We start from the raw sequence: 17,731 nt of genomic DNA on the forward strand, positions 1-17,731 counted from the left end.
TAAAGTGCAGAACAACAGGTCATAGCTTAAAATAGATCACTATATGGAGATCAGTGATCCTTAGAAGAGTTCAACAGACCAATAGCTACTGGAACAAAGGATGCCTTAACTCTCTTAGTCCTCCCTGCATGCATCCTAAAGCGTTGTCCCAGTAGCAATAGCTCAAACTCCCCTTCCTGAGGACCTGTTGATGAGAGATGTCAGTAAGCTGAGCCTGACTTACCCCAATGATTTTTTTTAAATGACAAAGATGACAGTTTTAAAACAAATGAAATCCTTGTTTATTGTTAAATGCAGGACAAAGAAGGGCAACGAGACGCAGATGCTTTGGTTGCGTCTGGTTGCTATGATACGGAATATCACAATGGGGAGAAAAAAAACATCAAACCTCGTCACGCTGCTGCCGTTTGTAGCAAAGTATAAAAATCTGGCGCTCCCATTGCAAAGAATTCAAAAAAGGAAAACGTGAACATAGCGGTTGTGGCGGTTGCTTACCATTCCCTGCGGTTGGCTTGTCAATATTGCGGTTATCGCAACAGCCCTAGCCGACCGCCATCTACTGCAGGTAATACACTGACTGGAGAAGTAGCTCATACAACCCCACTACAGAGAATCCAAACCATCCCTTTAAGCTGATAATAATATAATACTACTATGCTCTACTAGAGCAGACTAAGTTCAGTACTAGCTGTGAAACATGCTGAGAGTACATTTTTTATGATCTGATAGCCATTTAAAAAGACAACACTTATATTTCATTGTTGTCCACCAGTCTCTCTAGTGCCAGGGGCCCCCAGGGGGACAGTCGGAGGGGAGGCCACGCTGCAGAGCTCAATGGTCCAGTAGAGAGGAGGAAGAGCTGTACACTGAGGAGCAGCCAGGAGTCTGAGCAGGTGAGGGTTGAGGGCTGAACACGTTCCTTCTCTTTATCTGCACTACTTTTTCTGTACAGGGATTCCTGTCATAATAATTCTTATAAAAATGTTTGGACAATTGCTGTCCTTCAAAGTTCTAATGTCCAGTACCAATCTATTAGCACTAATAAGCTGGAAAACAGTCATCGCACAAGACATTGCCTACAAAACTAACATTTTTTAACACATTTGTGTGAGAGGAGTGAAAATGTCTGCTTCAAACCGTGTTGGTGGCAACTTGTTTTCAAATTGATGGCAAAAATCAGTGAAAATGACTGATAGGAGCATCTATGATCATGGTGTCACCTGCCCAGACCTGAACTACGAAACAGGATTCGGGGTTAGCCAGCTAACTTCAGGTTTAACCCTTCAGGGTTTTCGGTCATAAGAAGGTGGATCACTTCTTACCGAGGTAGATCGCCATGGTAACTGATGCTGAACAGCTAACCTGCTCCAGAGCAGGTTATGTTCCAGATAAGAGATCAACTCTTATAAAAGCACCTCCTACTGACCAATCAGAGCTCAGTGAGCAGATCGTATGATAATATTACACACATATGAAGGAGTTACCGTCATAATCAGACTATAAACAACACAGTTTAAACTGACTGATGCAGGAAGGACAGCTGGCTGGATGCTGTGGGTGTTTACCGCTTTGAATTATGTTTTTACATTTATTTTTTTACTTGCTCTTGAGTCCGTTTCACACCGCCGGAGACGGGACGCAGCTGAAAGAAGGTTTAAATAGTCATACACGCCACAACGTTGTCAAAGGGCATAATGAAGTATAATCCATCCATCCATTACACTTCTATTAGCTATTTATATCTAGATGACTATATCTGACTGTTGAGTGTTCCATTAAATTAATAAGTCTGTTAATTTACGCATTCACACATCGGGAGTTTTTTCTTTCACCAGCTGTTCTTCCTGCATTTGGCAGCTTCAACTGTGTTACTTTTAGTCTGGATTAAGTGTTTAACTTCTTCGTATTTGTCTAATATAGTTTGCTCTTCCTTTGTAAAATGTGCCGCTCTGCCTGTCTGTCTATTGACAGTAGTCTTGTCCATGTCTGTGATTGGTCAGATGCTGCAAACACCGCCCCGTTCATGTGAACGCGCTCACAGCCAGACTGAGAAACCCTGTTGATTTACCGAGTTGATAACCAGCGTTGTAGGACCGCTTAGCGAGATCACGGTTGTTAGGGTTAGTGAAGTTTATGTTGAACTCACTTCATAGTACAGGCCTCAGGTGTGACACAAAGGTAGGAGTAGGAATACTCTCAACAAGAGTTTAGAAACTGTTTCATTTTTAAATTAAACATACCGGTAAAAAAGGAACAAGCTCAACGGTAAAGAGATGATGGCTGTTTGTGCGTCTGTTTGGGTCAAGATGTTTGGATTGTCTCTCGTGTTCCAGCAGCAGAGGTATTTAGCAGCGTTAGTCTAATGATTAACACAACTGTAAACCCCAACAGCACAGTTCACAGTCACAATTCACAGGACAATTCCTCGAACACTAGTTAATCATTACAGGTTGCTGTTAGATAGTTACATGAAGGCCTGTAGTCGATCCAGAGCCGTTCCTCGTGTGGGTGTGTGGTTGGATGTGTCACACACTGCCACGTGAATGGGAGTACTCACCGCTAATCTCACTGATATAGGTCAAGATTACATGTATGTGTGAGTGTGAGAGAGAGGCAGCTGACAAAGCAACCCCCACCCCCTCTCTCTCTTCTCTGTCACAATAAAGGCTTAATACATTTCAACTGACTTCCTGCGCTGCTGGACGTTACCCCACATTTGTTTGTTGTTCTAAATGTTAGAAGTCCTCCGTGGGATTGTCTCTGAGAATCCTGTCTTGATTGCAAGTGAATTTTTTTCCTTAGAATATACCTGGAGCCCTGTTCAGACCTGGTATTAACATGCGTCCTCAGTGATCCGATCACTAGTGGACAGCTCTAAGTACAGGTGTGAACACACTCAAGACGCATTGAGGACGCATTGAGATCGGATCTTTCAGACCACATTCAGAGGTGGTCTGGGCCACATTCTTGTAGCAGTGTGTAGTGAATGTGTCCTGGACCACATGAAAGACCGCCTACTAAACTGACGTCCCGCTGGGATCCGCAGGTCTCTGCATTCGTCATTTAAATAGACAGGAAGACGTGAGCGCTCATATTTATGGCTACAGATCTACAGACTATCAGACTAGGCACGCAAAGTGCATTATTATCATACTGTCGGAGATGTACTGACGCCCTCTCGCTCTCATCCCCGGCTCTCCGAAGCTCTGTACGCCGCTGTTGCTTGGCTAAGGCGGTGGGTTCGGCAGCATGGAGGTCTCCGGGGACCGTCGGTACAATAATTCTATTTTATATTTACTTATATTTTGATGTTAATAAAATGTACGGATTATACTTAAGTTCCTCGACCGATATTTCTACAGACATTCCTGTAATCTTACGTTGCGAGGTCTGCTGTATTAGCCGTGTGTTTACTGCGTGTTTATTTGCATACAGAGCGGGGAAGTGTGATCGGATCGCAAGTGGTCACTCAGGACGCATTCTAATGCCGGGTGTGAACAGATGGCAGCCATTATATATTTGGAATGAAGACAAAAGTATACCATCTCTTTTTACAAGTTACATACAATGTGTACAGCATACAGAGTACATATAAAACATAACACATCTTTGATAATAGGAAATTCCCAAGAACAATGATATAGTGTCCCTCTATCTTCCTTACATTGATGCACCGCTCAGGGATATTTGGATCAAAATGATATACCTTACCTTTTATTATTTTATTTTTTATCTATTTACTTTTTTAAATTATTTTATTTAATTACTGTTTATTTATTTATTTCATGTCACAGACACTGAGTTATGTTCTACATTTGATAAGATGCCCTTTGCCATGTCTGCAAAAAAAAAAATTAAAAAAAAAAAAGATTTGGAAAACAAAATGATGTACCCTACATGGAGTAATATACTGTAGAATCATTTGTCTGAATTATTTAATTATTTTGTAAAAATGTGAGTGTAATGTTAATATCTTGAATTTGAAAAAGAAGTGTTTTTGTTTCACTATTGTCTTCACATTTGTTCTAACTATATGGTAGTAATTTAGTGACTTTGTAACATCTCTTTAACGGCGTGATTTGTGGTTTTGACCACATTAGGCGGTAGTTCTGAGAAAACAAGCTTAAATCACCAAGAAAATGCAACAGTGGTGGCAAGAATCACCCGCCTTCTGGAGGAATTGAATACGAAATGTAATGTTGTGTTAAAGGTTTTGGTTAAAATTGTGAATCTGTTCTGACTCGGTGTCTTCCGTCCTCACAGCACCAGGACTCTGAGAAGAGAAGCCACCCGGTCACTAAAACAAAGAGCAGAGGCCTCCCTACAGACAGGTAGGTCAGCGACGGACCATCACCATCATCATCAAGTTGATCACAGTGTTGTGGTGACTTTGTACGTTATCCGTGCTAGAGGGTGAAAGTGTTCTGTGAAATATAAAATAAAATAAGTTTCATTGCTTAGGACAACCATCAGTGGATTTTTTAAAGTTACAGTCACATGTCTGCAGATGAGAATGACTTGATCATGTCTGTGATCTGTGTAGACATTTTAGAGAGTGTAGTGTCACTGATATTAAAGCTATTCATGTTACTGGACCGTGGCAGGACTACAGCACTCTGCTAAAGGTCTAGAATCCTCCACTGACTCTACTCATCACATACCACATCTGTATTCTTTGTTACGGTGTTTCTCTGTTAAAATTGCTCTATCCCCTTGTGTCCCATCTCTGTCCCTTTTTAGGGACAAGGGGAAGGGGAAGGGTGCTGCCTTTGTAGCCAACGGTAGGTTGGTACCAGCTCTGTCGCCTCAGAGGAAAGGTGAGTGTCTGGACGGCTGTTGGGAAGCCTGTAATAGAAGTTACATGTCAATCCTCCTGTGAGTCTATACGCGTTGTGTCAAATAGAATGCGTTATGTTCAAAAGTTTCAAATTGATTCTGCTTCCAAGAAGCAGTATTAGTCACTGGCTGCGGGAGGGTAGAACTCAACACAATTAACATTATGAACCTAAAGACTGAGCCTTCGTATTGGCTGCATCCTGCCTCTCAGAATAAACTCACAAGGCAATTATTTGCACAATAAGAATGCCAGATTACTATCACAATGCCATGCACATGTGGAATGTTTTCCCGTACGCCCACATTCGATGTGGTGTGAACAGAATGGCATGCTCGTCCACTGTCCCCATTGCTGCTTCCATCAAGGTCCACTTTGGAGTATAGCAGGATTGTTACTCCATGGAGATAGAAAACTCAGATATGGCCATGAAATGATCCTCAAAAAGCCTGTTATTGACTTCTGGGGTTCCGGTGTAGCCAGCCAGCCTGTTCTCATTCCCAGGGCGCTACATACCGAGGCTTTGTCACGGCCGGCGGCGTTCAGTACCGCCGCAGAAGTCACCCTTTAGAGCAGGTATGAAACACACTGGCCGTTCCATTAACTATAATGTAAACCCATCCGTGGCAACGGGAAACACTCCGAGAAAGTGCGCCGGGAGTGTGGTGATGTAGTTTAAAGAGTGAAAGAGACACAAGGTGTCCAACAAACACAAAGCTTTCGTCCAGGAGACCGCTGTTTATGTCCCGTGCATAACGTTACAATCAGCTGTTGGTTCATGTCCCGTGTTCACAACGTTCAGTGTCCTTTTCACTGTACAAACGGAGTAGTTTTAAGTCCAGCCATGTATTTCTTTCCTCAACCTAACTATAGTGGTTTTGATGCTGAAAATTATATATATAAAAAAAAAATGATATGCCTCTGTGTCCTCTGGTGTCCTCCGGTGTTCCTAATGGCATCTACAAGGTCTCACAGACCGGAGGAAAACAACCAATCAGAGCTGATCTGGAGTCTGCCGTCTCTGAGCAGCTGTCAATCACTCGTGAACTCCAATCAAACGGTGAAACTAGGCAGCGCTGATCAAATATGAATCAATATTCTATTACTGTAATGTTTCTCTAGCTAAACAGTACACTACAAGATAATTCTGAGAGCATCTGAGGAGAGAAATAGGCATTACAGTAACAGAATATTGATTCATATTTGATCAGCGCTGCCTAGTTTGATCGTTTGATCGGAGTTTGTGAGTGATTGACAGATGCCTCCGTTGAATGAACAGCCAATAGGAACGCTCTCTCTCTGAAATGACCTGTGATTGGTCAAAGTCTCCCGTCACGGGCTAGATGTCCTAAAGCCTGAAAACAGAGCCATGAGGAGGAGCAGAAGTCTAGTTATCTCTCAGAACACTTGAATTACAATATGCTGAAAGGTTATTATGGAATTTTTGATGATGATGACAAAAACGTTCTGCCTACTGCAGATTTAATGGTGCCAATTTGACAAAAAGAATAATAATAGGATTGACAAAATGTAATTTTGTGTGCAACAGCGTCAGGCTTTGACAACCCTTGTTATAGAAAGTTCCTTATCTACATAAATGGTTTGCTTATCTAATCAAATCTGACACAGACACAATCACAGAATAAATATAAAACGGTTTTAACTTAAGTGGACGTAATGTAAGGGATGTTTTTTTCAATATTTACTGCATAAGATGATGTCACACCCCATTCTACACAGCTCCAAACTGCTTTACAGAGCAGAACCTGTGCAACAGTGGCCCCACTTAGATTAAATAACCCCATTTTAAACAGGTACAATAGTTACATTAAGTGAATGCTCTGTAGGTTGATGTTTGGTGGCTGTAGTTTAACACACAGATGTTGTTGCAGATGGAGGTTCTGGTCCAGATACGTTTGGTGAAACATCATCAGAAAGCTACAGCTCCCCATCCAGCCCTCAACACCGAGGACCAGAGAGCCTGGATAGTGAGGACGACAACAACAAAGGTAAAACGAGCACACACTATGTACGAAGTACACTGGATATGCTTGATAAGCTGCTTTAACATTTAATCAAACCACACTCCCTATCTGTGAATACATTTTAGATATCCATAATAGCATTTCTCCTAGTCTAAATTGTGTTCTCACTAGTCACAATGGCAATTAGAGATATCCACAATGACATTCTTATTAGTGGAAATTGATTTCCAAGATATCTGAAACGTTATTTCTCCTATTCAAAATTCAATTTAAGATATCTTTAATCCTTAAAAAGTATAAGTGGCCGTTTTAACATTTAATAGCTAGACTGGATATGTTCTATTAAATGTTAAAACAGCTTGCCATATACTACGTACTTGGGGAATTCAAGTTTTTGTAGTGAAGCATGTACCTGTACCGGGCTACTTCTCTTATTGTCACAAGGATGTTGGTGTAACATGGACTGAACCTGTGCTTACCTAATCTTGTTTCTCTGTTAGATACAGACAGCCACTCTGATGAGTCCAGCAAAGTTCCGGTACCTGACATGTTCTTCGCTCACCTGACTGATCCAGCTGTTGTGGGGGATGTCTCCTCTGGCCACCGTCTGTCTTCCAACAACCACCAGGCCCAGACGGAGCCGCTCCGCCAAGAGACCAGCACAGATTTCCCCCCTCTCACCTTCATGCGTTCTCTGCCCTATGTGCTCCCTAACGGCGCAGGTGACTCTCCACTTCCACTTCCATTTCCACTGGTCCCTCCTCCCAGCCAAAGCATCGTCCCCGATGGGAAGCCCTTGTCTGGGACCCTGATGATGCAGATGCCCCTTGTGCCTCCAGCTGTCCTGGGCCCTGGAATCGTGGGAGACCCAGAGAAGAGGGACATGCCCCCAACCTTTGGGATTCCACCTATTGGCCTCCACCCGTCAGGAAGTCCTGCTGTGCAGCCTCTGGTTCAGAGGTTCAAAACAGCTTTGTCTCACAGCCAAGGTGGCAGTGATGGAGCTTCGGGAAGTGGTTCTAATCCTGCTGCCCCGCAGGCTTCACACCAGGCTCCCGTAAGAGCCATCGGTGTCATGTCTCCTGGCACCTCATCCTACCCCTCTCCTCTTCTGCAGTCTCTGCCCTGCCAAGACCCGGCCAGTGTCAGCTCAGGCCTGTCCTCCTGTCTGCCACATGTGGAGACTTCACATGCCAAGCACCCCGGCTTAACCTTACCATCTGGCCTGCCTTCTCCCTACACGCTGCCCCCCGTCCCAACCTCTGTCATGCCTGCTGTAGGAGCACTTGCAGCCACTGGAATAGCTCCATCTCCTGGACATGTACAAGCAGCTGTTCCTCCAGCTGTGCCCACCCACACCCCTGGACCCGCCCCCAGCCCCAGCCCAGCGCTTACTCACAGCACGGCACACAGTGACTGTACGTCCTACAGCAACAGCAGTGCTTCCTGTGGAAGTGCCCCTGGTAACCCCGTTACTCTTCAGCAAACCCAGCAGCATCAGTTGCTCCCCCAGCAGCCAACACCACAACAACAACAACAACAACAACAACAACAACAACAACAACAACCACAACAGCAGCAGCAGCAACCAATGGGCTGCGGGACCTGTGGTTGTCATAACAACTGCGGCAGCCGAGGCAGCGTCAGTAACAACAACAGTGTCAGCGCTGCCCCCGGCTGCCAAGCACCCTTATTCTTTTCCCACCAGATGGCAGCAGCGCGGCAGGTGTTCAGCGTTCCGCCGCCTCTCTTCCAGCTCACGAGCCTGTGCAGCAACAGTTACCTCACCCAGGCCCAGCCTCCCCACCAGGCCAACGGGGCCGCCACCCTGGCCCCCTTCTTCCCCACCGCTCCGCCTCCCGCACACCCGTCCCCCTACGGCCCCCTCCACACTCACTCCCACAGCCACGCAGACGTGCCATCACACATGCTGGGCACCCAGGCTGCGGCAGTGGCAGCCGCCGCGGCCGCAAACTACAACCTCCAGCAGCAGATGGCGCCGGCGGCGTCGTTCTGCCAGCGCGTCTACCAGCATGTGTACCCAAATCCCCTGGGGATGCTGCCTGCTGCTGCACTGGGGGGAGGCGGAGTCAATAAGAAGAGCGGCAATGTGTCCTGTTATAACTGTGGTGTGAGTGGCCACTACGCTCAGGACTGCAACCAACCCTCCATAGACTCCACACAGCAAGGTAGCGCAGCTACACGCAACAGGGAGAAACAGAGGACTCCCTAGTTTTCCTTCCCCACAACCCCAGTCCAACATTCAGCCCGTAAAACGTTAAGGCTCATCCTCACCATTTTGAGCTGTTTAATGTGAGCTCTGATGGGTTACCTCATTCAGTTTGGTTTATTTGGCCGGAAGAGAAGTTGTGCCACTGGAATATTCATATTGCACCAAATAACAGCACTACAATGCATAAAGCAGGGGGGAGGCAGTTATTGGGCAAAAATTCCATAATAACCTTTCAGCTTATTGTAATTCAAGTGGTAGCCAAGGGTAAACAGTTTTCTGGAAAAGCCATAAAACAACCAGATTTTTAAAATCCAACCCTCATCCTGCAGCTCTCCTCTCCCACCAGACGACCACGGTCAAACGCTTCATTCACTAACTAGTCCGAGTGCTAGTCATTCATTTCAAACATCATCTCGATGCCGATATATAGCGGCAATTCTATGAGAATTACCGTTCTGTTTTCTTGTGGTTCTGTTAAGCCCTTTGAGATGACGAATGGTGATTCGAAGCTATCGGCGAAGCGTTTCAGAGATGGAGAGAACATGTTGCTAATAGTTCAGCCTGCTGTGGCCTGCTCACGGCTACGATTAGCCGCAACCAGGCCGTTAGCATCCTTTCTCCATTTCTGAAACGCTTCCGATATTGTCCGACTCTTTTTGACAAGTCAGTCTTCCTTTAGGCAGTTGTCGCCAATGCTGGAACAGCAACTTTTCTGGCAGGATTTTCCACTGTTGAATCGATCTTTCACTATCTGAAGGAACGTGCACGCGCATCTGCAATTGTAGAACAGCCAATAGGAACGCGCTCTCTCTGAAATGACCTGGCCAAAGTCTCCCGTCACGGGCTACACTTTCTAAAGCCTGAAAACCGAGCCATGAGCTTAGTTATCACTCAGTTGAATTACAATATGCTGAAAGGTTATTATGGAATTTTGGCCCAATGATGTCAAAACTATTCTGCCTACTGCAGCTTTAATTGCTAGTGTGGGTTATCTTCCGGGACACCTGTATTGCAGTGTAGTAGGAGTCACCTGGAGTAAATGCCAGAGAAGGGAAAACATGGCAAAAAGCAGACACATTTGTCACACACAGCTATCAGGGATAGTTTTGGACGGTTCCCATAGAAAGGTATAGGGAAGTGGCTGTGGGCTGCACTTGATCGGAGTCTTCCTCCTTTAAATATTTTCATAAATGCATAAATGTCACCTTTGTGTTTGAGCGCAATGTCTTCTTTGCCTCATTTTGGTGCACCGAGCCGTAATGGGCTCATCCCTTGACCCCTGAAAACACCCACTGCAAAGCTCTCTGATGGTTTTGTTTTTGGCTACAAGTTGCAGCGATGCTTGAAAACAACCTCGGACTACCTGCACAGAGGTGCTTCCCTAAGCTTTTCTATGGGAAGCATGTCTCCCATGCGGTGGCTGACACAGTCCCAGTGGTAGTACTTAACTCTCCCCGTCGATTAGCGACACATGCTGACGTTGTTGAATCAGAAATGGAAAAAATATTGTAGCTGTCTGTGGTCCCCCAGAGCTACGATAGTATATCATATTTGCACAGAGGCTGGACAAAACTCTGTGTAGAAACCACAGACTGTCTATGATAGAAACAACAACGTTGCTGCCGTATTTATGCCTAGATGACTTTATGTTGAGTGTTGATGGATCAGCTACAATGTTGTCATAGCCTGGCACTGATCCCTCCGAACTCCGTTTGAAAAACAAGCATTTTAAAAGTTGTTTGCTTGTCGTCTTGCGGACAGACCTGAGAAAGCATGAATTCAGACTTTTTACAAATTGGCATCATCATGTAGTTATTTCGGCATCCTTTTGATCCGCTTATTGCAATTAAATCACAGCACAGTCTGTTTATCTTGGGTTCATACCTCAGGAGCGACGTGTGGCTTGCTAGATACAGTCAGTTCAGTGGCGCTGTATGTGAAAACAGCTCGCCGCCGGGTGACGTTATGAACCCAGACAGGATGGCGTTTGGTTTCCTGACATATCTGGGACTTCACCAACATGTACAAAGCAGCAACAGTGGTTATTTCTTCCATGGTTGATGGAGGAAATGGCAGAAAGAAAAGTTGTTGGTATCTATGGAGACAAGCTCCTCCCCCTCTCCGCCGCGTCTAGCGCGAATGAACACAAATGACCCAACTAGCGCAAGTAAAGCGAGGTGAACATTCCCTTCGCTCTTCGTCTGAACACAGCATTAGGTTGACAATAGCAGTTTGATCAAACCAGTGACTGCCACGGTGGTACCACACATTCATAGTTGAAGTTGGTTTGAATGAGGTGAATTTAGAACATCAAACACATGTTTAGGCCCTCACTGAGCTTCAGGAATGTTCAGACTGCACTTTTTCCCTACTGTCCACTGATTGTATATCCTCTGTGTGTTTGGATGCATCTCTCTATGTGTGCATGTGGTTATGTGTGTGTTGGTGTTGACATTGCAGGTGGCTTCCGGTTAAAGTACGCAGCCTCCCACATTTCAGAAGCACTTGACAATGCCGACTGAAGAAGAAGAAGAAGAAGAAAGGAGGAAGAGGAGTTCCTCCGGTCTCGTTTCTACAGTGACGGACATTTGTTCTTCCCTGGGCGCTGCGTGTGAGCAGTGCGCTGAAGCTTCTGTGTACTTCAGGAAAAACATTCTGAAAAAGAAAGCAACCTGCCAAGGGCTCAGCGGACAAAGCCTAAGTACTTGTGCCTGAGAGAATCTTGTTCCCATGGAGATGACTCACTGTCTCGTGCACACTAACAGTGTGACTCCCGGTCCCTTCCCTTTTAGTTTGTCTTTGATATTTTTGCACTGAGGGTTGGAAACGATTAACTTATTACTTAATTATTAGGAAGAGATTTTGATTTTACATTAAAGCAGAGAATAGTCTCGGCTGAAAAAAAGTTCTTACACACTTATTTCTAAAACAGCGTATTTATGCTTTTTCCTCCTTATTACTGTTCACCTAGGATTTTATCTGCGGACAGATTGTACAGCAGTTTTCAAAAATCGGATCAAAAGAGTTTTTCAATTTTGCTGTCAGGTTTTTGAATGTACACCTTCTCGTTTAAGGAATCTGAGCGTATCAAAGTATATGGATCTCGTGCATTTTTGCCACTTGATATATATGTTGTTGTTGGAAGGTAATTGCTGCTTTGTAATGTTCTGTTTTTGTTTTTCATATTTTTAAATACTCGGTGAAATGCACTACAGCGAAGCAGGAAGTGCACTAAAACAGTCCGCATCACAACCAAGCAGATGTAAGGATCTATTTATTTTCACTCTCCAAATTAACGTGAAATAGCAAAACTAATACAACAGGTTTAGTGTCGTTTTCAGGTGTGAAACAGCTTTTTATGGCTAACATTTTGGAGAGGGTGACATCTCAGTGTTGTAAATCTACACTACAGATAGGAATACAACAAAAGAGAAAATCATTCTACCCCCATCCCAGTTGCATAAAAACCAGACCCCGGATCAATCCCAGTGTCCACACTCACAGACTTTGAGGCGCAATCCCACAAAGTCCGTGAGGGTTTAGGGCTGTCCCATTGTCAAATCATCAAGTCCTTGAGGGCTCTCTCACAGACATTTTGAGCCCTTTACAAACACTTTCTGTAAGTCCGTATTCTGCAGACTTTGCCTGAGAGAATTACCCACAATTCATAGCGTTGTGACGTTAAAACCGGGAGGCATAAAAAAAAACCTTGATAAACAAGGAGGACGGCACATAGGTGTTCAGCCTGGCATATTTAAATATACACAGAAACATTGACATTACGGATTTAAGATTGTACTTAAAAATATGAAATCAGAGACCTGGTTTATTCATCAACCATTTCTTTTCATTTTGCTTAATGAAGTTTGACAAAAACAAATAGATTTTTTGACAATTACGTCTCCTCTCATAAGGCAGGGCCTGGAAGACGTTCAAATAGATAGTAAGAAACTTAAAATAAAAACCCACGATTGGCATCGTCAAGGTAACGGGATTCGTTGCTGCAAAATGCCGTCCTATACACCATTTCAAGCCCCTTGCAGTCACACTCAGCCATTTACCAGGTGACGTCAGAGGGTTCAGGGTTTAAGGCCCTAAGGGGGACATTGGGATCGGGCAAGATATGTGGACTACCTGTCCTGCTGTGGTCTCCAGAGAGGATTTAGACGGTAAAGCTTAGTGTTTGTTGCTTTCGTCAGTGCTCAAGGCACAATTCTGCAGAGGGCGTCTAAACTATTCTGTGGATTCATTTGTCAAAGAAAGACATGTCTATAGGAAAATAAACACTACTTTCCTACCCTGTTGGTATATACGTGCAGATTATCACAGTCTATTGAAGCTAAAACACTGAGCAGGGCAATAACAGACTTTTTCTTTACCTGTTAATTGAATCAATCTGAAATATCGGTTATTTTTTTTCACAAAATTGATAACTGACCTACGATGTCTGACAAACCTGATTATTGACATTTGACTACACCTTCTGAACTGAGATCCCTCTATGTGGATACAAACTCTTTAACGCTCTTTGAGGGTTTTCAAAAAGTATTTTGGGAAACATTTGAAATAATGATTGGAGGCAGTGTGTGAGAATATGGAGCCCCAAAGTGTACAGTATTAAATAAATAAATAATAACAAATGAAACATAGTTGGTGAAAGCTTTTAAGACACTAAATTAAAGCTCAATTCGTTATTATGAAATGTCACTTTTATATTAAGGCTATCAATTGAATAAAATACTTAATCGTGATGAATCGCAAATTAATCACACATTTTGTATCTGTTCTAAATGTACCTTAAAGGGAGATTTGTCAAGTATTTAATCCTCTTATCAACATGGGAGTGGGCAAATATGCTTGCATTATGCAAATTAATGTATATATTTATTATTGGAAATCAATTAACACAAAACAATGACAGATATTATCCAGAAACCCTCACAGGTACTGCATTTAGCATAAAACAATATGCTCCAATCATAACATGGCAAACTGAAGCCCAACAGGCAACAACAGCTGTCAGTGTGTCGGTGTGCTGACTTGACTATGACTTGCCCCAAACTGCATGTGATTATCATAAAGTGGGCATGTCTGTAAAGGGGAGACTCGTGGGTACCCATAGAACCCATTTACATTCACTGATCTGGAGGTCAGAGGTCAAGGGACCCCTTTGAAAACGGCCATGCCAGTTTTTCCTCGGCAAAATTTAGCGCAAGTTTGGAGCGTTATTTAACCTCCTTCCTGCCCAGCTAGTATGACATGGTTGGTACCGATGGCTTCCTTAGATTTTTTAGTTTCATATGATACCAGTATCTTCACTCTAGCTTTAAAACTGAGCCGCTACAACCTAAAGATCGCAAGTTGCGTTAAAGAAGTTTGTGGCATTTAAACTAATTTGCGTTAACTTTCACAGCCCTGTTTTATAGGTATTTTTTTTAGGTATTTATTTGACAATATAAATATTTATTTCATAAAGTCACTCTTCATGACAGCGGTGTTGTCACCACCCTCTCATCTTTCAGCCAATCACATGCCCCCTGTCTCTTAAAGGTCAAGTGTGTAGGATTTAGGGGGATTTATCGGCAGAAATGGAATATAATATCCATAACTATGTTTTCATAATCACTTGATAACTCTGGCTCTAGAGAGAGCCTTTAGAGTTTTTACATTACCTGAAGGCCGCCGTAGTTCTCCGACACGTTTGGAAAGGGAGAAAGGTGAGCGGAGGGGTATTCAGCTGGTTGCAATCTGCAACCTCTCTGTTAAATGTTGCTAAATGCTACACAGTGCTCCTTTAAGCTAGCAAGCTCAACAACTGCTACCAGATTTAGATAGATAGCATCTGTTAGCCTGAGCAAAGAAAAGCGACATGAAATAAAATATTTAATGTGGGAAAAAAAGGCTATTGTGAAAAACAAATGTTCATACTGAAATACAATTTAATAGTATTAAGATGGTTTATATATTTTACATAATGTTTATTTCATAATATATTTTTATGCATTTAATATTGAACACTTCAGGGTTCCATGTGAGAAAGTGAGAGGTAAAGTCATACAGAGACATATATGACAAAATGTGAATGCTAGTCAACGGCGAGAGACAAATATTTTTTGATCCCCTTCGAATTGTGCCATGAATCACACAGATGATGTTTGACAATTTGAAACATTTCAAGTTTTCAAGTCAAGAAAGTCTCAGTTTGTCGTAGTATAGTTCATGTAGTTCACTGAGCGGTTTCACACTAAACTATATCTCTCCTCTCACCAACACTAGCTAGTTAGCTAGCTAACTAGCTAACTTAGCTATGTTCCACGCAAGGCCTATGGAGAGGAGGCTGGGTCACGCGTCATATCTTTGAGGGTACAACACATGCGCAGTCAAATCTGGTCTGCACTCGACGAAATTGAGCCAATCGCAACACACGACCGCAGCTTCAGTTATACTGCGTATGTGTCATACCCCAAGACCCGTGTCTGCCCGTGACCCAGCCTCCTTTCCATAGGCCTTGGTTCCACGTCACCAACACTAGCTAGCTAGCTAACTTAGCTATGTTCCACGGACAAATGAAACAATATCTGACCTGATGTGTTTTATCCAGCGACTCCTGCTCTTTATATTAGCCGGGAAGAGAAAGAACGATCGGACCCGTTGACAAAACACAGAGAGAGAGACGTCACTTGCGCCACTTTTGGGTGAATAGTCTTTCTAATGACGTATTTTCACAGTCTGATACTTCAACAGTTTTACAACAAACTGAGACTTTCTTGACTTGCAAAATGATGTGTTAAATAGACAAACATCATCTGTGTGATTCATGGAGCGATTCAAACAGGATCACAAATGTATTTGTCTCTCGCTGTTGACTACTGTACATATTTTTTTCTGAAATAAGGTCCCATGGTGGTCACCAGAAGAGACGTGTGTGCGTGCGTGCGTGCGTGCGTGCGTGCGTGCGTGCGTGCGTGTCCCGAAATGTTTCCCAGAACGTTCTTCCTTTTATTCGACACTTGAAGTGATCACAAGCCGTGAGCAGATGTGGCCCAGAGGGAAGTCCAGTGTATATACTGAGGATGCACCAAACAACCCAAGTGTAGTTGGGTCGACCTCGATGGTTTGAAAAATGCTGTAATGTACATTTGCAAAGGGGTCACTCTGCTGCCACCCTCCTTTGTAATGTTTACTGTACTCTTTTATATCTACGTACTGGAAAGGTCAAATATATTTCTAGAGCGGAATTTGGATTTTATGCAACTTGGTGATCTGTTTTTTTTCTCCCCTGTAATTAAAAGCAATAAATATAAAAATGGAAATTCAATTTTTGTACTTTTGATTTATTGTTGGGTTATTTCACAGGGTTGGGCAGCATGTACCACCAGTCACGTTTCCTGAACTGTACTGTTAAAGCAGTGACCACTGTTTTAAATGAACTGTAGCCATAAGGATCAGGTTCTGTGCTTGTACCAATTCTATTCACCTTACATATGCTTCCTTATGCAGATAATTCACAATTATATATATCGATCAAGCCAGGCGAAACAAACCAGTTAACTAAACTTCAAGCATGCTTTAAGGACATAAAAACCTGGATGACCTGCAATTTCCTGATATTAACCTCAGACAAAGCTGAAGTTATTGTACTTGGCCCTGAACGCCTCCGAAACAAATTATCTAATGATATAGTTACTCTAGATGGCATTGCCCTGGCCTCCAGCACCACCGTAAGGAATCTGGGAGTTATCTTTGATCAGGATATGTCCTTTAACTCCCACATAAAACAAACCTCAAGGACTGCCTTCTTTCATCTACGTAACATTGTGAAGATCAGACACATCCTGTCTCAAAACGATGCAGAAAAATTAGTCCATGCATTTGTTACTTCTAGACTCGATTACTGCAACTCCTTATTATCAGGCTGCTCCAATAAGTCTCTTAAGACTCTCCAGTTGATCCAGAATGCTGCAGCATGTGTACTGACAAGAAATAGAAAAAGAGATCATATTACTCCTGTATTAGCTTCTCTGCACTGGCTCCCTGTAAAATCCAGAATAGATTTTAAAATCGTCCTCCTCACCTACAAAGCGCTAAACGTCAGGCCCCATCATATCTTAAAGAGCTCATAGTACCCTATTACCCCACTAGAGCACTGCACTCCCAGAATGCAGCAGGGTTATTTGAGGTTCCTCCAAAATTAGAATGGGAGCCAGAGCCTCCAGCCATCAAGCTCCCAGTTTCAGTGCGGGAGGCAGACACCCCCTCCACATTTAAGACTTTCCTCTTTGATAATGCTTATAGTTAGGGCTGGTCGAAGTCTGGCTCAGGCTGCCTTGGACCGGCCCCTAGTTCTGCTGCTATAGGCCTAGACTGCCGGGGGACTTCCTATGACACACTGAACTCCTCTCTCCTTCTCTCCTTCTCCTTCTGTATATATTCACGTCCCATTCATGCATGTTACTAACTTGAGTTCATCCCCGGAGTGTTTGTGCTTTCTCGTCTCGCAGGTATCCATAGATCGGGGTTACAGCTGGATCGTGGTTGTGTCTGCTGCCGGCTTGACAGCCTCGATCCTCGATCTCAATCCTCGCTCCTCGGTGCAGAAATAAGAGCTTTGGGACGGTCTTCAAGATGGCGCAACAGAACAACCTCTGGTTCAAGCGAGGAGCGAGGAAACGACAAATA

General features: G+C 43.6%; 1 protein-coding gene across 2 annotated transcripts in view; it reads left to right on the forward strand.

Moving 5' to 3' along the window:
• Positions 1–13,697, forward strand: part of zcchc2 (zinc finger, CCHC domain containing 2) — a 35,715-nt gene extending 22,018 nt beyond the window's left edge. For both annotated transcript variants that reach the window (XM_037756626.1, XM_037756627.1), the window contains exons 9-14: positions 773–893; positions 4,264–4,331; positions 4,741–4,817; positions 6,727–6,843; positions 7,320–9,008; positions 11,513–13,697. In XM_037756626.1, the coding sequence (XP_037612554.1) occupies positions 773–893; positions 4,264–4,331; positions 4,741–4,817; positions 6,727–6,843; positions 7,320–9,008; positions 11,513–11,574 (2,134 nt within the window). In that variant the 3' untranslated portion in view covers positions 11,575–13,697. The remainder of the gene's footprint in view (positions 1–772; positions 894–4,263; positions 4,332–4,740; positions 4,818–6,726; positions 6,844–7,319; positions 9,009–11,512) is intronic.
• Positions 13,698–17,731: the final 4,034 nt, after the last annotated feature.

The sequence above is a fragment of the Sebastes umbrosus genome, chromosome 21 (assembly GCF_015220745.1).
Source record: "Sebastes umbrosus isolate fSebUmb1 chromosome 21, fSebUmb1.pri, whole genome shotgun sequence".
NCBI classification, from domain to species: domain Eukaryota; kingdom Metazoa; phylum Chordata; class Actinopteri; order Perciformes; family Sebastidae; genus Sebastes; species Sebastes umbrosus.